The sequence below is a fragment of the Seriola aureovittata genome, chromosome 5 (genome assembly GCF_021018895.1).
Source record: "Seriola aureovittata isolate HTS-2021-v1 ecotype China chromosome 5, ASM2101889v1, whole genome shotgun sequence".
Taxonomy (NCBI): Eukaryota; Metazoa; Chordata; class Actinopteri; order Carangiformes; family Carangidae; genus Seriola; species Seriola aureovittata.
In genome coordinates this window covers 10,442,471-10,468,866 of record NC_079368.1, presented here as the reverse complement: position 1 = coordinate 10,468,866, position 26,396 = coordinate 10,442,471, and the positions used below count along the sequence as shown (strand labels likewise).

The 26,396-nt window shown below is 41.5% G+C and overlaps 3 protein-coding genes and 1 long non-coding RNA gene across 10 annotated transcripts in view; 1 reads left to right on the top strand and 3 right to left on the bottom strand.

Annotated features, from left to right (window-relative positions):
- The window catches only part of sorbs3 (sorbin and SH3 domain containing 3), a 22,879-nt gene extending 9,432 nt beyond the window's left edge, over positions 1-13,447 (bottom strand). For 4 of the 7 annotated variants that reach the window (XM_056376151.1, XM_056376155.1, XM_056376157.1 and 1 more), the window contains exons 1-9: positions 10,514-10,615; positions 5,235-5,307; positions 4,260-4,448; positions 3,967-4,039; positions 3,492-3,616; positions 3,272-3,335; positions 2,352-2,390; positions 2,170-2,257; positions 1,313-1,421 (exon numbers count right to left, since the gene is read on the bottom strand). In XM_056376151.1, coding sequence (XP_056232126.1) covers positions 1,313-1,421; positions 2,170-2,257; positions 2,352-2,390; positions 3,272-3,335; positions 3,492-3,616; positions 3,967-4,039; positions 4,260-4,448; positions 5,235-5,246 — 699 coding nt within the window. In that variant the 5' untranslated portion in view covers positions 5,247-5,307; positions 10,514-10,615. Of the gene's footprint in view, positions 1-1,312; positions 1,422-2,169; positions 2,258-2,351; positions 2,391-3,271; positions 3,336-3,491; positions 3,617-3,966; positions 4,040-4,259; positions 4,449-5,234; positions 5,308-6,049; positions 6,069-10,513; positions 10,616-13,336 lie in introns of those variants that run through there. The other 3 variants (XM_056376152.1, XM_056376156.1, XM_056376153.1) reach the window with 3 other exon arrangements.
- Positions 11,776-26,396, top strand: nkx6.3 (NK6 homeobox 3). The gene is made up of 4 exons (XM_056376160.1): positions 11,776-12,006; positions 22,269-24,672; positions 25,171-25,340; positions 25,702-26,396. The coding sequence occupies exons 2-4, from the start codon at positions 24,258-24,260 to the stop codon at positions 25,930-25,932; spliced, it is 816 nt and encodes a 271-aa protein (XP_056232135.1). The 5' UTR covers positions 11,776-12,006; positions 22,269-24,257; the 3' UTR covers positions 25,933-26,396.
- On the bottom strand, positions 15,869-25,721 carry LOC130169424 (uncharacterized). Its single transcript, XR_008827836.1, has 3 exons — positions 25,610-25,721; positions 16,906-17,042; positions 15,869-16,767 (listed from the first exon to the last, which is right to left on the bottom strand). It is a non-coding gene; the product is annotated as an uncharacterized LOC130169424 (long non-coding RNA).
- Positions 18,505-21,409, bottom strand: LOC130169422 (E3 ubiquitin-protein ligase NEURL3). The gene is made up of 4 exons (XM_056376158.1): positions 21,162-21,409; positions 19,536-20,048; positions 19,305-19,442; positions 18,505-19,166 (listed from the first exon to the last, which is right to left on the bottom strand). The coding sequence occupies exons 1-4, from the start codon at positions 21,190-21,192 to the stop codon at positions 19,006-19,008; spliced, it is 843 nt and encodes a 280-aa protein (XP_056232133.1). The 5' UTR covers positions 21,193-21,409; the 3' UTR covers positions 18,505-19,005.

The window sequence follows — 26,396 nt, the reverse complement described above, 5'->3', positions numbered from 1 at the left end:
GGTCCATATTAATAAATATTAATACATAAAGTTGTGTTTCTTATGATTATTTGGTCTGATGCTGCTATGATGTGTAATAGGGCCCACAACTAATTTTTGTCCTGTGGTCCCCTCACAGTTTAATCCATTCTGCAACAATTCCCTTCAGAAAAAATGTGTGAACAACAGTTAAGAAGGATTTAGACACAGGCTGGATGTCAAGATGCCAACAGCAGTATAAGGAAACATCAATAGTTTAGAGAGCTTGATTTAACTAGCCAGCCAATACTGCTTTCAGCCTCTCTTTACAAAAACTGAACATGACTGCAAGCAGCTGATTCTACCAAGCATTACTTTAAAAGGCTGTGCTGGCGAGAACCACAGAGCCACTGCTCAATTTTCTGATTTTTCTTTTTTTGCAAAACCTTGGCTGAATGTGTTTCTCTGAACGCCAAGAACGTCCTCTCAGTTGGAAGTCATCCTTACTACAATCACAGACTATAATGTCACTGTGAAACAGCACAACACCTGATATGGTCTGTACACTGGTTTTCTAAACGCCATCAAGGGGATAGAACATTGGACACTGTCATAGAGAGGAAATGAATTAAGTCTCCATGCTGTGAGCCATTATACACCACAAGAGGTTAACACCATAATACGGATCACAAGACACCTCGGCTCCCGTGGGGGAGTGGAAACAAAGATTCCTTTTCTTCACAAGCGCAGACACAAGGCACAATATGCACCAGATCTGGGACAATGTTGCAAGAGCCATTCAAAACACTGTAGGGACGCCGCTCTGGAACTCACCAGGGGTGTTTAAACACACAGACACATACAAACGGCTGCACACTCAATTACAGCAGGACAATGAATTACAACCCAAGCGTTAAATAAATAATGTATGAGTCAAAGTGTGAACTTCAGCAGCTTGAAAATCAAACTTTCACTAAAATACCTGATAGAAACACTATGAAAATACTTAGATCATGTCTTTTCTTGCCTGAAAAAGCTTAATGAATGAAAGAATAAAGGGAGGAGTGACCACCTGTGTTGGTGAGCACACTCACAAGTTACTAGACACCTTGTGTGAGGAGATGAAATACGATGACTTAGACTATAATCCTTAAAGAAAAGGTGCCCATCCTCAAACCTGTTCTCGAGCTGCACACTGGGAGAGCACAAGGACTACACAAAGAATCCCTGTGATTAGAGCCAGCAACAATGCAGAACAAATCTACATAATCATGCAGAAGCATTTTTTTCTTCTGCTGGAATCAGAGTGATACCAGATCTTATTTTTAAGCCATGACTGTGTGTGAGGTCGTACCTGGCTGTGGCTCTCTGAAGTGGTGCTCTTCCCGGGCTCAAAGTCGTATATGCTCTTCGGTTGAGGGTGCTGCTTTCCTGGGTCTGACAGCTTATCTACATCCTCCGTCCTGAAACATAACACCACAATACACACACACACACACACACACACACACACGCACACCATGGACAGCAACTTAATCATGGCTTCATTGTGAGTGCCTGTAGAAACAAATCCAAACTTGTCTCTCCCACACGTTTTCCCTCCACTGCTCTTGGCCTGAGTTTTGGTTGGTATTCAGGTAAAGACGTCACCTGCAGACATTATCTGATGTGAAGAATAAATGCATATTGGTGCATATTCTACTATGAGCAGGTGAAAAAAATTCAGAATGTCATTATCTGGAGGTACCGAGTGGTTACCAGCAGGTATGGCCGGAAGTTAACCGCGTAAAGCCAGACTGACTGTTTTCTACCTGTTTACAGTCTTTGTGCTAAGCTAAGCTAACCAGCTGCTGGTTGTAGCTACACATTTATCAATCTTTTCATCTACTATATTTCTTGGCAAAAAAGCAAATAAGCATATTTCTCAAACTGTCTGTAGCTTTAAGTTTGACTCCTGTCTCTGGGACGTCTTGTGTCACGTTATGGGCCTCTAGGTTTCATTTTCTTACCACAGTTAAAAAAAGATGCAGCTCAGATTGACTCCAGACTTTAACAAACCGCCCAAAGGTGTGAAAGTAAGGTATTCTCGCTGACTGTATGTGCCATGTGATGCACTGGCAATTTGCCTGTCTCCCTTTCCAGTGCATGCTGGGATATGCTCAGCCAACCCCGTGACCCTGAAGCAGTTAAATCAAATTAATGTAAACTCACCAGTCTGGTAGCGCTCCATACGGTGTCAGTCTGAAGGGATCATTGTCTCTGTCATTACTTTCTTCTGTGTTGGCAGATAACTGGAGCCCTGCACAGTTGATCAGAGAAGGTCAGTCTTAACTATAAATTAATTATGTAACTATGGAATTGACAACAATGTAGACTTTGGTTGATTCACTTACGTTCGGCTGACCACCGCTCTGAATCCTCCAGCTCAGTTTCTGGTAAAAAAAAACAGGGACACTTTTTTTAGACATATAAAAGTGGAGTACTTTAATTAGATAAATCAATCAAAATATCATATTTATACATTTCTATTTCATAATTGAATACTTCCTTACAATATGGCTGGATTTGTCTCATACTGAGACCATACTCACTCTTATAATACAAGTGCAGGAAGGAGTATTTTAGATCCTTTACTTACGTCAAAGTAGCAAATAAAGACTGTTGTATATTATCTGTATGTTATATATAATATGTATTGCTGAAATATTTAAGTGTAAGAAGCTTTCTGATGTTGTAGTTGGTCAATGTGAAGCCAATTCGAACTACTTTAGACTATTTTAGAGGAAAAAAGTTTCCCACAGCAATCCTGTCCTCAGATCAACAGTAGCGTCTCAATAAGTTGTATGTGCCCATGATAAGTGCAAAAGTGCTTCTCAGCACTTAGAAATCCAAAGTTGTTTAAGAAGACAAATCACAGAGGCAGAGAGTTGAAAACATTTCTCTTTGACAGAGCTGATCCAGAGTAATCCACTAAAACCACCTCTGTGCTGCGATGGTGCCATTAACCATACAAATAACAGGGAATGTGTCTCTATTACGCAACACGTAATAGAGACAAATGGAGAGCTAGAAGTGGGAGGGGCTGAGATAAGAAGCGGGATTATTGTCAGAGCTAATAAAACGAAATGACATAAGACTTAGGGCTCTTTCATCATGTCTCATTCTGCCTCTGCAATAATCTGTTTGTTGGATCACCTCAGTAGTACCTGACACTGACAGAAAGGAATTCACTCTGGACATGTGTGTGTGAGAAGAGGAGGAGGAGGAGGAGGAGGAGGAGAAAGAAGAAGAGGAGGAGGAGGAACGTTCTTACCCTCTGGCTTCTTGTGAATCTGTCTGAACATGCTCTTGTACCAGTCTCTGGGCTTGTTCACACTCTGGTATAGGAAGAGAGGGGAGGTGCACAAAGTAAACAAACCTGTTGAATAAGGCTTTGAGAAATGCAACACATTGGATATGGCAAAAAAAAAAAAAAAAAATTAATCAAGCTTATGTGTGATCAGGCAGTGCTTTTTTTTTTTTTTTTGTCTTACAGATCTGGAGGCAATGGGCATCCCAGTTTCATCCACTGGACCGATTCCAGAGAACTTGATGAGCCTCTCCTCCCTGGTGGGAGTCCAGCTTCGTGGTAAAGTGGCAGAGCCATTGGACAGTCCACCTAAGTCACAACAATGTAATTTTAGTAATTATGTTGTTCCATTTTATTATTGATTTCAGTTGATTTCAGATAAAGTAGCCAACCGTTAATCTGAATTTAGACTCTTCAACATCACATCTAACCTGGAAGTCCAAGCTATTTTGTATGTTGTCCACAGGACATGTAGCCTTTTCAAGCTATTGTTTCCATCCTCACATTCACATAAAAACATTAAATACAATACTACACTCCTATGATGCTCAATGTCCTCTCACTCTTAATACAATAACATAGTCCTAAATATTTATAGCCCGAAAACATATTTTTAGTTGTCCAGCACTGCTGTGATGCACGGATTTAAAAATTCTTACCGTGTGATTGTGAGGGGCCGTAGTACGATCCAAAGCTGAGAGCTGTCGGGCCACTTCCATTCACCTCTGAAACCTTGAGAAAGGAAGAATGATGTAATAATTTCGATAATATCTCAGTGTAATGTAACTGACAGCTACAATAATGATGGTTTCAAAACATAACATGTGCTTGGCTGGATGTATAGTATGTGATGCTTCATATTTCCACAGGGAGGAGCACTTGTTTGCTGAAATCCATGTGCTCACCCTCAGCATTGTTATTAACACAGCCTCCAGGACATTTATGTGCATACCTTGAACTCTCCAGGTGGCAGCCTTGAAGAGTGAAAAGGACTCAGTGGAGGAGTAGGGAGTCCAGGGGAGATGACCACCTCATGGATCATCTCTGGAGAAGTTAGTATCTTCTGCCCCGAATAAACTCCAGGCTCCCCGGAAAAGATAATCCGGGAGCCATGTGGATTGCCAACCACTTCTGCAAGTTGCTAAACATAGAGGAAATGAGAAATATGGATGAACAAAAACAATGCGTGAACTTTGCTCCTGTCATGTCCTCCTACTGGCCCTGAGTAAACACCGCTCTCTATTGGGAGGTCATGTGAACTTGTTAGCGGCCCAGCTATTCTCCAGAGAATAACTGAGCTCTGTGGGGGAGCCTCTGATGAAAAGGCCCCTAATTTATTTAAAGCAGGACCAGTGGGAAGTGTTGTTCCACCCTCTTCATCATCTCTCTTGCCACAACTGCAGAAAGGCCTCATTCAAGGTGCAGAGTGGGGGCACTGAAACAGGAGAGGACCATTATGGGCCCATTAACTCCCTATTCACCAGGCCTCCCTATTCTCCAGCCAGAGGGCGGAGCTGAGGCCAGTGAGGTTGGGAAAGGGTCGTTGATGTCAACCTCAAAGACCAGCAGGGTTAGGAGTAGTCTTGTGGTCTCCATAGTGATCTTTTTACCCCACCTCCCGCTCATGATGACCAGTCTAGTTCATCTATTGGAACGCTGTGTATTGCAATCAGGTGCTTTGACCACTCTGTGTGGTTGCCGGGGGTCATGGGGGTCATGGGAAAGCCCCCCCCGTGTCTCTCATCTACAGTGGCTAACGCTAGAACTGTTATCTGTACCCAAGGCGTGTTGCTGTGACACTGGCCTGGACTGACTTGTGTGACACTCATGAGTGTTCCTCCTGGAGTTAAATGTGCTCATTCAAGACAATGGCATTCGTTCAACAGCCTAAAATGTCGATATTTAACATAAGTAAAAACAGCTTTACCTGAGACTGCATGTGATCTGTTTTGGTCCTTGTGTGACGGATATCAAATTCTTTTGCCCAGCATCAAAGGTTTCTGCAAAGACATACAAAATGCAAACATTTTAATATGAAATTACACTTTTTTCTTTTTCATTGAAATATTTATAATGACAGAGTAACATTAGACTGAGAGTAATATTTCATGTGTGTTTTGGTCAAGTTTTTGTGTGTTGGCTTCTATTTGATAAAAGACTCTCAGTTTATTGCTCTGCTTTGAGGATAAATTGTTGGAGATATCCCCGGGAATTTTAGGTTACCCACCATCAGAAGCATTAAAGCCCCTGAAACCTTTGTTTTAACTCTAACTTTGAGTGTGTCTATATGAAATCAAATATTTATGACTAAATCAACAAAAATCAAAGTCAAATGTCACAAAATCTTGATTGTTTTTTGGAAATGAGTTGCGATAACTAAAACTGTTCTAACTCAGGCAGAAAACTGAATGTTTATCAGGACTGTTTTGCTCCAACTACAGCTGACTGAGAAAATGTAGATATTTTAAGTTGGAGATATCAAATGTGAGAAGAACTGAAAGATCTGAAGATTGTATCTCTTCGGTTTTTATTCAGTATTTTGTCCCTTTTAACCCTTCGACTCATTAGCTGTGTGGGGTTCCACAAAGCCACTCTGTAATAAATCCCATTTTACTTCCAGGCAGACCTGACAGCTGTTCCATTATCCCATCCCACTACTATTCCAAAGAAGGAAAGTTAGCGTCACCCGCTTTTTCCCTGTTACTGTGGAAAAAAACACCCAAAACAATGAGTGTGACTCACATGACTGCCTCATTCTTCCCATTCACACAGTGTTGTACTAAGCTGGACTTGAGGGGTCTGGATGACGGAGGAGGTCAGCTACTGAAGGTGGAGACCAGCTCCTAATCGATTGCACCTCAGAAAAACAGATCAGGCCTGCTGTTTCAACATCAAAGGCATGAGGAGAATGAGGGGGAGGCCATTTCCGTTCCTCTATGAAACAGGCACCTCTAAACTACAGTGGCTGAATGAGCCATAATAACAGAGTAGGCCAAGAAACCAAGACCCGCATACAGCCCTATATCCCTGCAAACCTGGCCTCTGCAGAAGCAAGTTGTTAAGTGATTCTTGGTCCTGTGCAGTCGGACAGAAGAAGAAATCATCAGACATAGTAACTGTTGAAGCAAACATTAGCTTTAATATAAGGATTAGGCTATTATTTATGTTCTGGTGCAAACTATGACTTTGTAGCTTGGCAAGAAAGTAATGACCAAGTGTGGGCCATAAAGCTGAGAGCTGCCCAACGCACTGGTCCCAAGTCACTGATGAGTTTTCCATGTGGCATTCGCAGCTGAGCAGTAGAGTGTATAATCACTGTGGTGAAGGCGTTAAGCTATACACACTCAGTGTCTCTGTGTGCAAGGTTAGGAGACAGCACAGAGCCCATATAGTGATAGAAGCAATGTTCCAGTTTCCAGACAACGATGTCACTTGATCTGAGTCATCATCTCCCAGTAAACGCTGTTACATAACAGGAAAAATATAGGAACTGGAGGATTGTGTCTACGACAATACCATTACAGCTCAGGCATGACAAATGACCTATCATTGCCTAAAGCAGCCACAGACAGCTGATTATCCATCTAACAATAGGCAACACTGCAAACAAGCAGCATTTACAAATAATGGTGTTTGCCGTTTTCACTCCAGATCTCCCCTGAGCAAGCTGCCGCTCAGTGTAAAGGCCCCAACCGCACTGATGAACAAATGACTGGGTGAGGGATTCATTAGCGTTTTCGAGAAGTACTATTTCCAGACATGCCTGTTTGATTCAGGAAACAAAACATTGTTTTTTCACTTCTATATTGCTGCCATTCAAGCATCAACAACATTTCACAATGGGTGTGGTTACATGAAGAGTATGAACACATTTATGAATAAGATGTAGAATTAAAGGGATACTCACATTGATTTTCTGTTGCACTTCCATAAAGAGATTGAAGCAGCAGTGGCTGAGATAACCTGACTTAATCTCTAATATGGGTCAAACTCCAAAAACACAGAATCCTACATTTCCCATAACTTAATAGCATATTTCATAAGACCCTCCCTGCCTCCTAAATGTCTTTCAAACTCAACACATACAGTTTATAACACATTATTATTTCTGTGTAGGACTGAATCCCCATGTAAATAAACTGATAAAAGTCTTTCACTATATTTTTAGAGCTGGAACTCCCTCCACTCAGAGGCCTAAAAGCTGAAACCCCCTTCGTCATCGACGTAGCATCCGGATGAGTAAGCTCATGTCATAACAGTGTCTCTGTGTCTCATTTCTCTGGGGAGCAAAAATCCAACAGAGAAATACCCCAGCACATTCCCTCATCCAGAGCAGCAAACACAATCCTGCCTAATAAGGAAAAATCAGTGTTGATATCTAGCAAGAAAATCCCTGTCCAGAAGTCTGGCTCTCCCTGGGTTTGCTCTGAACGCCCAGTACATTCTTATGTAATTACTGAGATTCAACAGCGGAGGAAGCTATAAGCTTTCACATGGAGACTAGGTCTTAGAATTGGAGCACCTTGATGCTATCACTATCACAAAAAAACTAAAAAGTATTTACAAGTCAAACCCCTGCTAGGTGAGAAGTCCATTATCACTGCTGGATCAGTTAGGAAAACAGAGCCATAAAAGGCCCATGTGCATCTCAGATGAAGATGAGATGATGTCCTGCTTCAGACATGCCTTCACAACACCAGCTGTTTAGACATCCAGCTCATTGAAAACACATTGTTTCTTATGTAGCATCCTACTCTTGCTTTACATTTAGTTCAGCACAGGGTAACCGATGACTTGCAAAACGAGAATCAAGGGATTTTGGTATGGAAATCTTTGCCTCTGTTCCCAGGAAGGTCATCCGGTCTCTCGAAGCACTTGACCAGATGTTAAACTCTGTAAATGAATCCTAGGAACAGAAGTCTGTACAGCTGAATCAGCTATATAAAATTAAACATTTGTGCTGTGACATAGTTCTAAAAACGAAAGTTACTTTCGGCATGAGGATTTCTTTTCTTCTCCTTTTTTTTATCTGAAAGGAGCGGATGAGGAACCGGACTATTATTTGAAGTTGTTGAGCCAGAGCAGACCTACTCAGCAGCTACAAGGTCGTTGAACTTCACCACACCCCTGTGATTCCTGAGAATCACAATGGGAGGTTTCAACAGCTGGGAACAGCCGCGCAAGAGACATGTAATAGTAACACTATTGCAAAAAAAGACTTAAAAATGTGTGGATATAGTTGACAATACAGTCGCCATTTAGTTGTCATTCAGCACTACAGCAGGATCAACTTAAATACAGAGAGCTTGCTATGAGGTCAACATCTCTCAACACTCATTAGTCATCACATTTGTCTTTCTTCCATAGAAGGATGAGACTAGGTCTTTCTGAGAAGACCCTGACCTATGATGACCTCCACCACATGCAGAGCTTCTCGCATTGTTCTCGCTAAGAACAAGGCTGTCAAGGTGACCACGCATACCCTAATGAATAACTGTCACAGCGTTGACCCATATAACCTCTATGATCTGTTGGTCAGGAAACTAATGATTTGTGGTCAGAGGGAGAATCGATAAATAAATCCATAAATCATCTGTGCAAGGAAGTGTTGGTATAATGAGCAGGGACAATGGGCTTTAAATAAAACAAATAAAAGTGTCACTTATGAATTGATCTCCATTCATTAGCACAAGTGTTATCCTCTGCTTCCATGTGCAGAGTGGTGAGTGGAAATGCAGAGTTAATCATTGACTCAATAAGGTGGGAATTGCTGCACACAGTCCAATGAACGGATCAAAGTCATTTACATGAATGAAAGCAGGCAAAAATATTAGCTCAATATTTGCTTAAGGTGGTCATTTTGTTTGGCCGACCATTGACCTGCATTACGAATGAGATCAAACACTCTTAGACAATCTTGGAAAAGTATAAACAGACTCTGATCTTTTAACGAAGCAGTTAGTTCCTCAATGTTAACAACGTGACGGACAGAAGGGTAAAGTCTTATCACCCGTTTGCACGAACACAAAGTTACTGCTGGTCAACAAGTTACATAACAAGGTAAAAAAAAAAGAAAAAAGAAGAAAGAAGAAATTTTGCCTTAAAAAGCGATGAAAGGTAATTACAAGCACTTTTGGTGAATAAATAAAACGGGCATTTATTTCTAAACACATTCAGTGAGTCACTCTGCAGTTATGTGAAAGATGTTAGAGGTCCTGTGAGGTTGATAGCACAACCACACTTGCCCTTCTGCAGCAGATGTGCAGATGCAGCCCATACAAGGTCCTGGAGCTGCAAGTTTATGATATGCAGTTATTGGGGGATACACACATTTATCAGGAGAGAAGTATTTCACCTCCTTGTATGGTGCTTCTCCTGTCTGAGCAACAGGAGGAGTCAGACTGTGTGCTTCTTGTCAATGGAGAGGCAATGTGTTCCCAGGAAGAGCTGCACGGCAGTAAATCACAGCCTCACAGTACTGTACTGTGCTGTACTGTTTATCAGATTTGCTCTTAAAACAAACAGATATTAATCATTCAAGATACTTCCTTATTCATGTGGGTGTGTAAAAGTAAAACCTGTCAGACAAAGCATGAGAAAATACACACTTGAAACACAGTAACTGGTGAAAAATGTCACAAATCCTCATGCCTGTCATTCTGCATCTTCAAAGCTGAGTGCAGCCTGTGGATATGAGCGCTGGCAGCTAGACCCCTCAGTAATATCACAAAGGGAATCAGGGCTGGCTGTGGAAATCACCCTGACAGTAAGGGGAGCCTCCGGTGATGCTTGGACAGTCCCGGGGCCATTAGACTTGATATCTGCAATAAGGGCTGGCATGTTGGGAAACACTGCCCACAGTGCCCTCTCTCCGTGCTCCAGCTGTAACTCACAGCTGCTCTCCCACAGGTCTGTCTCTACACCAAAACCCCACAGATCACATGGGTCAATTTGTTTTCAGGTGTATTGCAAAAGCATGCCCTTTTTTTTTTTTTAAAAGACACTGCGCTCCTGACTCACTAATCCTGTGGAGCAGCGTGTAAGCCCTGAGCAGTCAGCATCAACCTGGGAGGTGACAGGTTACTCAGACCTTAACAAAAACACTCTTGCAAAACAGCCGACCACATAAGCTTCTATACAATCACAATGTTTAAGATCACTCCCTCTGACTTAAACCTGTGTTCCCATGGGAAAGAGTGCACTCACCTTCAAATTGTCACCGCAGCACCTCTCTCTCTGCCCTGCACGTAAACCACGCTGCCGACCTGCCCTGCTCCCTCTCCCTCATGAAAGTAGCCAGGACACACAAACTCTCTCTCTCTCTCTCTCTCTCTCTCTCTCTCGCTCCCCCTCTCTCTCTCCCAGCCCTCGCTCTGCCTGCCTCCGTGCAGAGGACTTCCCGGTTGACAGGCATCGCCATAGCAACCCACTTCAGCCCCCGTTCAAAAGCCACCCTGCTCTTGGCTTGTCGGCCCGGGACACCTCCTTCAGTGAGGCCTATTGTTGCGATAAGGTGATATTTCACAGCACAGGGTTAACCAAAGGGGAATTCAAATAGTTCATCACCTTCACGTACTAGACACTGACCAGTGACTGCATGGCACCCCCTCCTAACTTTATCTCTCCCATGCCTCCCTCTCCTTTTGTGTGTGTGTGTGTGTGTGTGTGTGTATGTGTGTGTGTGTGTGTGTGCAAAGGCCAGGTCTCTGCCTAGCTGAAGGCATAAAGGGAGAATAGGAGCTCTTTCTGTTCCAGTGGCCCTGGAAGCATTTCAGAGTCATTACTCCGCAACATACAGTCAACCACTGACAGCACAAAGTCCTGCTGACTTTCTCCCATGATCACACACACACCAGCAACACTGTTGGCTGAAGGAAATAACAAGCAACTCAAACATGTTTTACACTTTTAACAGCAAATTATTCAAAGTAGGAGATGCAGTATGTGCACTGATAAGTCAGTCAAATTCCAGTAGGATGGTTGGTCAAAGCGCAGAGCCAAAAACTTTCAAGAAGGAATTAAGCACATTCTCAAATCCCTACTGTTGCTCTCGCATACAGAACTTGCCCAAATAAAACCAGGATTTCCAGTTTGTCTGCGCTTCTTGCCAATGAAGGCAAACACTGCAAAACCTGAAATCTAACCTGCTGACAGACTTGTTTTGGCACCGAGTGTGCAGCAGGTAGACTCTGTTACAAGGTCCACTTTGCAGGTGAGTGATTCAGTCACCTGCTAACGAATGCAATCAGCTTATGCATTTAGGGTTCTAGCAATAAACTAAAGACAGGGCAAAGAATAACATGTAACAGGGTCTAGTCAGTGTTTTATCCATTTGTTTAAAAGTGAGTGCATGAGTGCGTTTGTGTGTGTGTGTGTGTGTGTGTGTGTGTGTGTGTGTGTGTGTGTGTGTGTGTGTGTGTGTGTGTGTGTGTGCGTCCGATCCAACTTGAAATTGAAGGACTCAGCTCTTTTTAATAATTCAGTGGTCTGGCTTGGTGGAGCAGGGCAGATATCCATTTACTGCGCCTGTTCTCTTCACAGGATTGTTTTTGCCAAACGGTTGAGCCTGGAGCCTGGAGGGCAGGCCGGGCAGTGCAGGCTTCAGGAGGAGGCTGCCTTCGTAATCTGTGTCCTGCTGGAGCAGACTTTCACCCCGCTGTGACCACATCTGACACCCTGTCACTCTGCAGCGAAATGAGGTAATCACGCAAGAGGCGATTGCAGCTTTGGCCTGGGACTCAACACCTCTCCCACACTGGATCCTTGTTCACTTTGTCTTTTCACTGAACAAACACAGGGCTTCACCCCTTCCCATTCTAACACAGAGAAACACAGTGAGGACAGGAGGGAAGAGGCATGGTGTTTTTACCTCAGTGCTGCTGAGATGGATGGATTCCAGCTCAGCTTTACGATGCTGTAAAGGCCAACCACTGTCCTTTCACACTGAGTGCTATGTTACTACAGAAGCTCATTAAAAAGCCTGAGAGCCACAGATTCCAGCGAGTGACATAAATATGTTATGTAATATAAAACTATATCACTTAATGACTATAGCTCTGGGCTCTGGACACAAAAAAACCAGCAGCTCTCTCAAGAGACAGCAAGTCTCAAGCAAGAGTAAAACTCACTAGATAAAACTCATCAAATAGGAAGATCTGAGGAGATATGAGTCAACAAGTTGAAATAACAAACATCACCACAGAGGACCAGATAAGATGCACTGGACATCATACAATACTGGCATGTGTCACTTCTACCACAGGTTGAGCTCTGAGGTCGGGTTCTTGGAATGTCTCTGAGAATAAACACAAAAGCATCAGGGTTTATTTTAGCGGTAAACAACATTTTTTCTGAGCTGTGCACATCCCAGGACTCTGATTTACACTGTTGCCTGACGAGGACAAACATCGTTGGTAAACTCTTAAATCCTCATGGGATCTGCTGCTCTTAGGATGCTTCTGCTGAGACTTTTGGTTTGAGTTAAAATTAAAAAAAAAAAAAAAGATTAATGAGGACATTTATAACAGGAAAATATTCACACACTGAAATGTTTCAGACCAAAACAACAACTGAAGCCACAACAAGAGGAATCTTTGGGAGAGATATGATGATAACCATCTTCTGAACCACACAATAAAAGATATGGCATCTAGTGGATGGAAGTACAGTCCTCCTCATATCTGCCCTTTTACATAAACCTGCTCAACTGTTGCTCAACAACATTCTGAGAAGAAAAAAACTGCCACCACTATGACAGATCAAAGATAAACAGCGCCAACATGTTTGTCACAGTGGTTTCTAGTGAGAAAAAATCCAGTGATGAAACATAGCAACAACAACATGATGCTCAAATCTGTGTCCCAAATAAAAATGTAACTCAAAGCTACCAGATCAAAACTAGAAAGTCAGTCACATGACAAACACAGAGGCTGGGAAAACTTCTTTTAAACTCTAAATGTGTATTTTCCTGAGACAAACCCTCGCTCTAGTCATGGTTTGAAGTGGCAGCACAAGTCGTACAGTACTTACAGGGCTGAGCTGAGCAGTGAGGTCTCCTCAGTGCAGAGGGAGAGAGGAAGTGAATGAAAAAGAAGGAGGGAACCACCGCTGCTCTTCTTTCTTTCTCTCTCCCTCTCTCTCCCTCCCTTTTTCTCTTTCTAAGGCCAACAAGAGTGTCTTTTATCTTTGCTGAATGATTCAGCGTGGGGCCGAATGTTTGACTGAGTGTTCGTAGGCGTGTGTACGGAGATGTGTGTCTTAATGTTTGCATGTCTGTGTGTGAGCACGCACTGTGGAGCTCATCGGGGAGCAGGCACTCAGTAATAGTTTCCATCCACAGCTGGAAACAATAGAGATTCCCAAACAGGCCCAGGCTCGGTGGCACCGCCCTCTAGTGTTTTAAAGCAATGGAAAAGGAGGAGATTTCCTTAGCCATGTCAATAACTAGGCCTGAGTGACACGCATATTATAATAGCACTGTCTAGTCACTGTCTTAGGTCTTTAGATAGTGTGTCTGTCACATTCATATCAAGTACAAAAGAATCATTTCTATGAGATCCAGATGACTCAGTTGTCTTGCTCACCTGTCACCTGTAAATCCAGGACAGAATATTTCTCTACTTTCTCACACACACACACACACACACACACACACACACACACACACACACACACACACACACACACACACACACACACACACACACACACACACACACACACACACACACACACACACACACACACACACACACACACACACACACACACACACACACACACACACACACACACACACACAAACTCTCGAGAGTCTCAGAGAAGTCTCAGTATTTCCATGTTTTGTTCCAGCACCAGGCCCGACTTACTCACCCTGCATTAGAAAACCCCTGCAGCAGAGCCAAAAGGAGAAGTGCTACTGCTTTCCTTTTATAAATCAAGTGTCATCATGGACCCCCGAGAGGTTCATCCACCAGTTCCCACTCCCATGTTTCCGTGTCCTGAGATATGAGTCTGCAGACGCCTGCTGGATTCCTGCAGCCCGAGTCCAGACGCAGCTTTCTCAGCTCTGCCATCCAAGATAAATATTTAACAGGTTGGCTGCCTGTGAGATCAGAAACCAAAGGTCACAGCTCTCTCTTTTTCTCTGGAGTCTATCTTCACCTTGGACCCAGGAGATGTCACCCAACGGCTCCATGGTGACATCTTAGATTACTTTTAGATGAGAGACATGCAGCTAACAGATGCTGAAAGACATAGTTTGAAGCATATTTTGCCTTCACTGGTCTAAAAATGTATTTGTATTTGTAATTTAGTTTTGTGCGAAACTTTCTAGAACAAACTAGCATGCTAAAGTATTCTCTTATTTCACAGACTTTGTTTTGCAATGGACATTGACATGATAAGCAGGACCACACTGCCTCTCAGTGGCTCTAAAAGAGAACTGTGTGAAGTTTGTATTTTTGCAGATGCACAGACAGATGTCGCCAGAATCTCAAACATGCCACAGTCAGTCTTTAGAAATAGTGTCCAAGCACAAAATCTCATAAAACAGTTGGCAAATCAAATGAGGTTGATACACACATTATCAACACATTTCATAATAAATATTACAATATTTACATATAGCAGTGCAAGGCATTGTTCTAGTAGGCCGAGGGCATAAATATTCAAGAGAGAAAATATAATAATAATAATATAATAATATTATAAATAATTTTATCAAAATAGATTAAATTATAAATGCATAATACCGTTGCCAATAATACACTTGAAAAGCAAAGTGAAATTGGAGCATGTCTGTCTATAAATCATGGACCACGCATGTGTGACCTCGCTGACACAGTAGCACACAAGAACACACAAACACACAGTTATATGACTGGAATGTATACACTGCACTTCATGAGGGTTATAAAGAAGAAAAACAACAGTTGTTTTCCGGTAATGAATTCCTTCTTCACGGTCCAATCATATAGATCACATCTGCAAACCAATCAGCATGTGAAAGTCAAAACAACTGTAAGTTATAAAATGGTGTCACCTCAGTTTAAAGTGCAAAACAGTAAGTTGCTCTGGTTGTGATGCTAGGGTTTCCATGGCCACACAAGGGATGTGTTCGCTGCTTTCATGAAAGGCTTCTTTAACTTCAGCGAATTCAGCTCCACACTGAAGCAGCTGTCAACATCAAGTGAGAGGAGCATCAGAGAGGAATCATATCATTCTGTCATATATTCAGATTATTATTGGGCTTAGGTTTCACATGTGAAATGTCAAGCTAATAAATGAAAGGGAAAAAAAGCTACTTCGATATACAGAAATGAACCTTGTCACCCAAAGCTGAAGTAAATAGAGCGTGCTCGCTCTTAGATCTCTATCATGGCCCACAACAGGCGGCAGAGGTCAAAACCTGTTATTAGTTCGATCTGTTGTTGCTTGTGACATAGTGTAAACTCCTTGAATGCATGTTCTGGATATGCAAACCACAAGACTGACCTACTACAGAAGAGACAAGGCCCGTGTTCACATTTGGGTATTTCCTTTTCAGTCAGGAAGGTGAAATCTGCACAGTGTGTCAAACAGGAGAGATCCAACATGTATGTTCTAAAACCCACATGTAGCAGACAAGCAAACATCTGTTAACATGTGGAGCTCTTTCACTTTTGCAAAGAAAAGTAAGTGAAGAAGTGACAGAAAGCTTTTAATACAAATTTTTTGCACCATTAGCCACATTTGCTTTTCAAGGTCAAACTACAATCACGTGCCTTTATAATGGTTTATCTTAAACAGATTAATGATTTGCTCTGCAGCCATGATAACATGCAATGTAAACAAGTCATAATGAAACTAGCTGGTGTTGTACTTTCACATTTGAAGAGTGCTGTGAAAACATTGCAACATTACTGTCGCAAATATAACAAAATATGTAAAGACTGTATTCATGTTAATATGATAATAGAATAATATAAAACTTAATTTTCAGACAAACTTTAATTTTACAAAATAAAGATTGATTAATGATTTACAACATTAATGAGGGAACATTTTTATGGATATATGACTGCTGCAAAGACTTAGAATTGTAAAGAAATCATAATGAAACCTAGCTGGTGTTGTACTTTCACATTTGCAGAGTGCTGTGAAAACATTGCAACATTACTGTTGCAAATATAACAAAATATGTAAAGACTGAGCCAAACCTCCCTAACCACTGGGCTACACAAGAACACATTAATATCATCATAGTGCATTGTTTATCATAACATTCAGATTTACTATAGCCTAGGCCGCCCCAGAGACTCACCTGCCCTCCACTGATGGAGCTCTGATCTCGTGTCGACACAGTGGGCAGGTTCCAATCTCCTGCAGGACTCTGGGGCTGCAGTGGTCACACAAACGCCGGTGGCCACAAGGCAGAGTGATTCCTGCCTTTCTCTCCATGCACACCACACAGTATTCATCTATGATCAAAAGAGAGGAATCTTAATTACCAGACTGATCACTTCAACACAAACACGATGACACCCTCCTCCTCTGTGGTTAAACATGTTCAGAACACTGAAATCAGAGGGGATTTGTTTGGAAGGACTCTTTCTTACCTGCTGAGATGTTCTTGTCAAGACAGATGTTGGAGAGATCAGAGATCAAGTTGTTGAGGTTGTTAATATCTATGAGGCGAGGTGTTCAGATGCAGGACAGGATCTTCTAGTGCACATCAGCCCTTTTTTCTCTGAGCCTGCAGCAAAGAATGAGAGAGGTTTTAAATCATTTCACCTTTTTTTAACAGTCATTTGAACAAGTATCGGTGTTGTCAGTGCATGTGAACTACCCTGCAAACATATAAATACCAACAAGAAAAACAGGCTGTAATGTAAACAATGCATCATAGTTATATGAGAGTAAACTCGCCCAGGAGGAAAATGGAGCATGTCTGTCTGTCGATGTTTATCATGGCCCACAGTGGCTGACTGAGGTCAACTCCCGTTAGTAGTTTGTGCCTCGTGCAGTTGTTGCTTTCAGTATATACCACCATATGAATTATTTTCTCTTTGATATTTAATGCTGAGAGTTGACATCAATCGTGATGCTAGGGTTTCCATGGCCACACAAGGGATGTGTTTGCTGCTTTCATGAAAGGCTTCTTTAACTTCAGCGCATTCAGCTCCACACTGAAGCAGCTGTCAACATCAAGTGAGAGGAGCGTCAGAGATGAATCATATTATATATATATATATATATATATATTATTGCGCTTAGGTTTCACATGTGAAAAAAGCTTCTTTGACATACAGAAAATGAACCTTGTCACCCAAAGGTGAAGTAAATAGAGCGTGCTCCCTCATAGATCTCTATCATGTCCCACAACAGGCGGCGGAGGTCACTTTTGCAAAGAAAAGTAAGTGAAGAAGTGACAAAAAGCTTTTAATACTAATTTTTTGCACCATTAGCCACATTTGGTTTTCAAGGTCAAACTACAAACACATGTGTCTTTATAATGGTTTATCTTAAACAGATTAATGATTTGCTCTGCAGCCATGATAACATGCAATGTAAACAAGTCATAATGAAACCTAGCTGGTGTTGTACTTTCACATTTGCAGAGTGCTGTGAAAACATTGCAACATTACTGTTGCAAATATAACAAAATATGTAAAGACTGAGTTCATGTTAAATTATCAGATGAGAGTCTCTTTGATGAGTGACTAACTGTCATTTCAAGCTTTGGTAACCAGCACATGAGCAAGGATCAGCATCTGCAAGTTTAGACTCATCTGAGGTCTATCTGCAGTATATAGGTCATCGCTTCTGATTGCAGAGATTCGTGATTTCTGTCACGTACTGCTATTGTATTTATTTTCAAAATTACAAATTTAGTTTGCATTTCCAAAATCCACCGAATAACATGCTCTTATTTTGGGCTTTTATCATTGACCTTGTAAAAAGCAGAAAACAAAACAGTCTCTACTCAAATGTGGAACAAGTGACTAAGTGGAACTTGAATGGAGATTATTTTGTCAAATTCTCGCATTAATTCAACAAAAGTCTCATTTAATAAATGACGTTAAGGGATGGGTATCAACTTTATAAGCTAATGGACACAGAAGTTTTAGGAATTTGTATCATACACGCATTTCACAATAAATATCATAACAATACATTCAACTAGTATGAGAAGAATAATAGAAAGGAGACTAACGTCATGTCATAATAATTTATTCTTTTAAACATTTTCATGATCAAATAGTATAAAAGCTTAATTTTCAAACTTTAACTTAACAAAAATAAAGATTGATTTAAGATTTACAATCAAGGGAAAATATTATAACTATATTACATAGATACATTGTCCTCACCAACGTGTTTTACGCTTATTTAACAAACAAAATAAATGTGCAGTTTCTTCATTTTTCAAGTCTTTTTTCACCATTCCTTTTCCATAATCAGATATAAATACTCCAATGTCTTCACACAAACATCTCAGTACAGCATTTACATATTATGGAAGAGAGAGCTGGACACATGTCACAAAGGCTCCTGGCTTGGTTTCGGCAAGGGTCACTGTGGCCACACCCCAAAAACCGCCCCAACCACTGGGCTACACAAGGACACATTAATAGGTCCCGCTCATGATGCATTGTTTATTGCAGTCACTCAGCAACTTCCTGTTTCTTTCGGAGTTTAGGCTGCCCCAGAGAGACTCATCTGCCCTCCACTGATAGAGCTCTGATCTCGTGTCGACACAGTGGGCAGGTTCCAATCTCCTGCAGGACTCTGGGGCTGCAGTGGTCACACAAACACCGGTGGCCACAAGGCAGAGTGATTCCTGCCTTTCTCTCCATGCACACCACACAGTATTCATCTATGATCAAAAGAGAGGAATCTTAATTACCAGACTGATCACTTCAACACAAACACGATGACACCCTCCTCCTCTGTGGATAAACATGTTCAGAACACGGAAATCAGAGGGAATTTGTTTGGAAGGACTCTTTCTTACCTGCTGAGATGTTCTTGTCAAGACAGATGTTGGAGAGATCAGAGATCAAGTTGTTGAGGTTGTTAATATCCGGCGAGGTGAGGTGTTCAGGTGCAGGACAGGATCTTCTAGTGCTAACCAGCCCTTTTTTCTCTGAGCCTGCAGCAAAGAATAAGAGAGGTTTTAAATCATTTCATCTTTTTTAACAGTCATCCAAACAAATGCACCATGGTTATATGATAGTAAACTGACCCAGGAGGAAAATGGAGCATGTCTGTCCGTAGATGTCTATCATTGCCCACAGTGGCTGACTAAGGTCCACTCCTGTTAGTAGTTTGTGCTTCGGGCAGTTGTTGCTTTGGACATATATGCTGCCACCACTTGAAACCCAGAACTCCAGCTTTGAACCGGTTCGGCAGTAGGATTCAGGCACAGCAGCAGCCCAGTGCCCGGGGTTGTTAGTGAGGTTTGGGATGGCCAAGCAGGGCAGAGGTAGAGATCTGGCTGTGGGCGGCACATTGGTGAAGCCCACACGCAGAGCTCCATGCCACGAAAACATAGCTTTCTCCACCCTGAGACGAATCCTCTCGTGGATCGTCACTGGGCGGCTGCTGAACACCACACCGTTTCTGAACGTGCCCTCTCTCCTCACTGCGAGTCGACACCCCTGGCTCAGGCGGACCTTGTCTCCCACAGCATGACTGTGGAAGGTGAGAGGGCCGAGGCAGAGCAGGTTGCACCTGTGTGGCGTCTCTGATTCAACAGCTACAAGAGAGCAAAACCAAAACTGTGAATCTTGATGTGCAAGCCATATTTGCATACAGTGAATTCTTTTCCAGTCCAATCTTTTAGATTATATCTGCACAACAACAATGTGCATGTGCAACCGGCAATCAAACAAGAAAACACTGCACTGTAGTAAACAATAGACTGTTCTGCAAATTTGAGCAGAAATTGTGCATCATTTGAGACCATAGGAGGTGAATTCGTAGACTCTTTTCCTCTTTAAATTTTCTTCTTTATGTTTAATACTATTAATGAAAATTGTGAAATGAATTACCACCAGCGAACTCACAAATACCTAATCCAGTAAACACAAGCTGTTGTAAATAAGTGTGAATATATATATTTTATTTATTTTGACCATATACAACATAATCACTTGCAATAAAGTTAATGTTGAAGATTGCACAACTATAAAATTGTAAACATGTAGTATTGAAATAATTCAGATTAATAATTAAAGTGTATCTTGAAGCACTTGTAGCAGTGAATGATTAACCACTAGCTGATCCAGAGAGCAACTCTCTCGGTGTGACTCGCGCACATCTGCAGCAGTATGGTAAACCTGCTACCGTATGAAAAGCCTCTTACTCATCCCAGCACATTTCCAGTAAACCACAACTTATAGTTTCTGCTTAACTCTTCTCTTTCACGTCACACTTTACAGAAAAGCTCATAAATCATGACCCCCTCCCCCATGCAGATATTCTTCATTTGCTAATCATCTGTTTTACAGTATTGATAATAACAGACCCGAGCATGAACTTGCTTCTGTTTTGTATCTTAATAATGACCATAACTGATAGTGACACAGCTTTTACACAGACTACATCTAAAGAAAAATAATGGTACTAATACTAATACACCATAATCATCAAAGTTTTGTTGCTTAAGATTAAAAGGTAAAAAATGCTTTAGAAAGTAAATTTATATATTTAGTTGATTAATAAAATCTAAATTTTTATTCCGGTTTTTGGTGACAACTCAACATGACAAATTTTGATTGACAACGTATCTTAATGATATTCAAAGCGATATGTTAAGTGACATATCAAGTTCTCTGCAAAGATTAAAGACCAAAGAAAGATGTCTCACCAGAGTTCCCATTGTCTCCGTCCTTCACCATCTTGACTGTAAGTTTCCTTGAGTCTTGAGAGAAGATGTGTTCACTTCTGTACCTTGCTTCAATTGTCTTGAAGTGGGAGTGTTAGCTGGCTTTAAGACATGGTGCATGTGTGACTTCAAAACACAAACATTCCCTACATCACGTGGAGAGTGGAAAGGGACGGCCTGAGGGAGGAACCAAACTTTGGAAATTTTCCTGAAGTTGAAAGCAGGCAGGCGGTGCCAACTTTTTTATTAATTTCCTGGTGAGGAGTTTCCAATTTATGTGAAACGGTCTCTTCTCAAATCAAGGACATTTAGACATTTACAGCAAACTGTAAGCACAAAACCATAAAACCAGCAGTAAAACATGAGTCCTGCTCTCATGCAGACAAACAATCACTCATTATCTGTCAGTGTCTTGTCAGTGTTTATTACGCTGAAGGTCACGCAGACACGTTTATGTTTATTCCTGTGCACAAAATTGAACTGATTCAAAAAATATACATCACTTAGAGTATATTTGAGGCAATGATGTACTGTAAAAGAAATGCACACAACTTAAATCTAATTGTAATTTTTCTTCATGTGGTGGTGCTTATATTTGACGTTGCAGATAGTAAGTCTGTATGTAACCTTCACAGTGTATGTACTGTAACTAGCTTACATGTATCAGTTTACTGTACTTGCTTGTGTTAACTATAAAATCAGATGCATTTTCTCCCTCTCTGTTGAGATACCAAATACTGACACTTTGTACAAAGTGACCAGATTTGGTTGTTTTCCTTCTCTGCTGAAGTGCCTCTTTGTGAATAAAGCAAATATTTGCCATTTTATCAAAGCCTCAGTACAATATGCTCCTTAAAAAATGCAATGCAATATGGCTTCATTTTACTGAAACACTGGGAAAGTCACCTGATTTACTATATGATGGAAAATGCCTAATCAAAATATTAGATATCACTTCACCAAATGGTTCTGTGGATTGGAAGGAAATTGAGTGATGAATCATGCAAACGTCTTTAATTTAAAATGTACTCAGTAGGAAATAATTAAACATGAAACAAGAATGTAAAATAGCTTTGTCTCCCTCTACAGGAAACAGACAGTCATGTCTTTAGTCCCCACTGGTCGGCAGCCAGGATCATGTGACAGGATGGGCCATAAATGGAAAGATCATCACTCTTGGAAAGTTACTGCTGAACACATGATTTTTCCCCAAAAATTTCCACAATTCCCATGACGGACACTGCTGGCCACACTTGACATACCAACGTGCAATATATCGGCAGTGTATGTGTGTTTTTACAGGTGTTACAACCATATGGGAATGGTGTTTTGTTTTGTTTTTTTATGCATGTAATGGACTAAAAAATACATTTATGCTGTTTTTACTCTTTTCATAAAAAAATGAAATATTCTGTACACATCCTGTAATTAAAATATGTCAGTTTGTAAATTAGAAAAAGTGCAGTACACAAGAAAATCTCTTTCATTTTCACACCAGTTCAGGGCCTAAAAATAAACCATAAAATATTATCAACTGCAAAACTGAAAGTATTCATGTGAGGTATAATAAGACATCTTAACAAGTTCATATGTTCGTGCGACAAAGTAAAGTGGAATTAGGTGCAGTAAAACCACAACTTCTCCTGCCAAGATATATTTAATATTTGAATAAATGCAAATATATAGTAAGATTTTAAGTATTTGCCTGATATCAACCTGTTTAACCAACTGTGTTGTCTGGGCAACACATGCTACAAATGTTTGCAAGGTTGAAATCCAATAGCAATTATACACTGTAACAACTATATGTGTTACTTGAGTATTATTCTCGCATATAAATTATGATAATTTATTTCCTCAATCAGTATAGTTTAATATAGACTTATACAGATATTTTTAAATCTCAAATGGTTAAAATGAAACTGTTGTTTCGTCTGAATACTTTCATATTTTCTAAAACCAAAACCTACCGTGGTTTAGTATGAGACATTTATGACAGTCATATTATAATCAAAGAGGAAAGGAGTGGTTTATTGCCATGTTGAACCTGTAAGCTATAACCGGATGAATGAAGATCAGAGGATCCGTAAACAAGGTGGAAAACTAAATTCATTTTACTCTCTGCTGCCCTTTATATCATCAAGGTTCAGAGTGGGTTTGATTGAGGACGGTGCTTTGACTGAAGACCGTTACCACAATGTCTGGAAAACATGGAACAGGAGGAGAAAAGTAACCACTGACAAATAAAATCCTCATACTTCAAATGGGTTTCAGACAATTTATCCATGAACTGAATCATATATACAATCTTTTAACTGGTGCATAAATGCAGATTTTGTTTGAGTTGGATTGTGGTTATGTTATATGCAATAAAACAATAGAATTTTTTGTTTCAAATCTCCATGTCATCAGTATTAAACCAGAAACAGAGCAACCCTCCTCCTCCTCCTCTGTGTACTCCAGCTGCCTCAGCTCCACCACACTTGGTCAGACATGGCAGGCCATCAAAAAATCAACTTGTTCCCACTCCACCTGTTCAAAACACTATTAATCTGCTGCCTTCCAATAAAAGGCTTGGCTCTCAGCGATGAGCCAATAGAACGGCATTAAAGCAGTGAGACCCAGGCCAATCCCAGGCTGCATTCTAATGTGGCCTATCTTTATCAAGGTGCCACTCCATTTCCAGATACTGCTTATTTATGATTTCTGAGGAGAGAGCCGGCAGGAGGCATGTGTCTTTAGGAGCACACTAACATCTGTGTCTGGAGGGCTCAACCAAAACTTCAGCTATGGAGCTATCACACACCACACTGTGGCTGAGAAGAGGTGAAGGGCGAGAGTGAAGCGTTTATCTGCTGCTACACCGTTTTCTGATGTGGTAGCAACTTTGGCAAACACCAGGGACTTTGTTAAAATTGCCATTAGTGCTCATAATTATTTGAATATCTGGGGTGTGATCCCAGATCCAGACATCACCTGTGGGTGAGAGAACTTCTCGTGGGCCCATCAGAGGTCTTTTCTTGTCTGGATCTTACTGGATGTGTTACTGAGACCTGGAGGCAGAGTTACAAACTTCCCATGGATCCAAACATCCAGGGGTCTTTCCTGTTCAACAACAGCCTCAACCAGTTCTCCTCGGACCTCAAGGCACCGGTGTGCCAGTACTCGGTGCCCAACTCTTTCTACAAGCTCAACCCGGGCCTGAACAGCCATCTGCAGGCAGGGACGCCTCACGGCATCAGCGACATCCTGAGTCGCTCCATGGTCGGGGTGGGCTCCACGGGCACCACCACCCTGCTGTCAGGGTACTCAACCATGGGGGGGTTCGGCCCCTCCGTCACCAGCACGTCCATGTACTATAACCGAGACTACAACTCCTCGCTGAGTGGCTTCTCCAAGCCGGGTGGCGAGTGCCCCACTAAGGCTCGCAGTGTGAGCTGCTGGGCTGAGAGCGGCTGTGACTGGAGAGGAGGGAGGCAGCAGTGCACCAACAGTGAGTCTGAACACTGCCGCCTGGGCTCAGCATCCAGCCCATCATTACATTACAACTCCCCTCCGTCTGTCTGTGAGGACTCACCTCTTGATTTGACCTGTGTTTTCCATTGTTCTGAAACACTGACAATCCTTACATTGTATAAGATGTTAGATCAGTGTTTTATTGAAAATGTAATATCTAAGGTTTGATTGGTCATTTCAAACATGCAGTCAAACATCTATCAAATGTTATTTTTTAGGTAATATGTAGTTGCTATGTTTATCATGCTGCATAAAACTGTGTTTATTAATGTAAATATTACACTACATGATATATAACCCTAAAAAACAATAATATTCAATTGATTGAGTCCAACACTCAGGGTATGAGCAGCAAATACAGTTTCTGACTAGAGAATAAACATGACACAGAATGTCTAAATTAAAAACTGTGACACCTTTTTTTGTTTAAACAAATGTCTATGTCTGTAATGTTTTCTGCTTTGATATTGTTCAGGTAGCGGTCCTCTTGGGGAGATGTCCGGCAGGAAGAAACACACCAGACCAACATTTAGTGGACATCAGATATTTGCTCTGGAGAAAACATTCGAGCAGACCAAATACTTGGCCGGGCCTGAGAGAGCGAGACTGGCTTATTCTCTGGGAATGACTGAATCACAAGTTAAGGTAAAGTTTAAAGCACATTCATATACTGGCTTTTAAAATGATTCTTCCTTGTGTGATGACTTTTTAACACATGGCTTCTTCTTTAGTTTCATTTCTCTATGTTTTTGCTGTACCTTTTGGTTTTATGTGCACCTGAATACCTTGTTAGTCTTGGTCTGAAAGGTGCTACAATAATTACGTTTATTTACTTAATTATCTACAATAGAAAAAGCTCAAACTTCTGGATCAGTGTAATTTCCACATAAGGAAGTCAGCAGCAGGACACTCACCGTCATTCAGAAATGGGGTCATGGATGATGTTAATTACTTGTCTGTCTGCTATGAGTCACAGACAGTAAGAACAAAACCTTGTTGTGTTCAGGTGTGGTTTCAGAACCGACGCACCAAGTGGAGGAAGAAAAGCGCCTCAGAGCCGAGCTCCACGCAGGCCAGCCACGCGGGGCAGGGCGGCGAGGCCTCGGAGAACGAGGTGGAGGACGAGGAGTACAACAAGCCTCTGGACCCGGACTCTGACGACGACAAGATCCGATTGCTGCTGCGCAAACACCGCAGGGCTTTCTCTGTCCTGCGCCTCGGGCCGCACCAAGTCTGAAAACACCACGTGCGAATTACCCGGCCACGCGGACACAGGCGCGCGCGCACACAGACACACACGCACGCGTGCGCACACACGCACACACACACACACACACACGCTTCTCAGCAGACCTGCATGATTAAATGAAAATATTTAGTTTTGAATACAACGTTTAATCAAGCAGTTACGCATGTTCAGCAAAGGTCATCTGTGCTCGTCCGACGAAAGAGCAGCAAGAAGGTTCAGCGACAAAGAGGCTGAAAAAATGAAGCTAAAAAAAAAAGTTGTTTACTTTTGTAAGTTACTGTAAGAAATGATCTTTGGCCTGTGTGATGTTACACTGATATGTGGGGGGGGGGGAGTTGTGTCATACACTTCATTTTGTAAAAACACAGGAAAAGTACATGAAAAAATTGCATGATGCTATTGGTAATACTGATAAATAAATAACAAGAGAGTAACCTGACACCCTTTTTGAA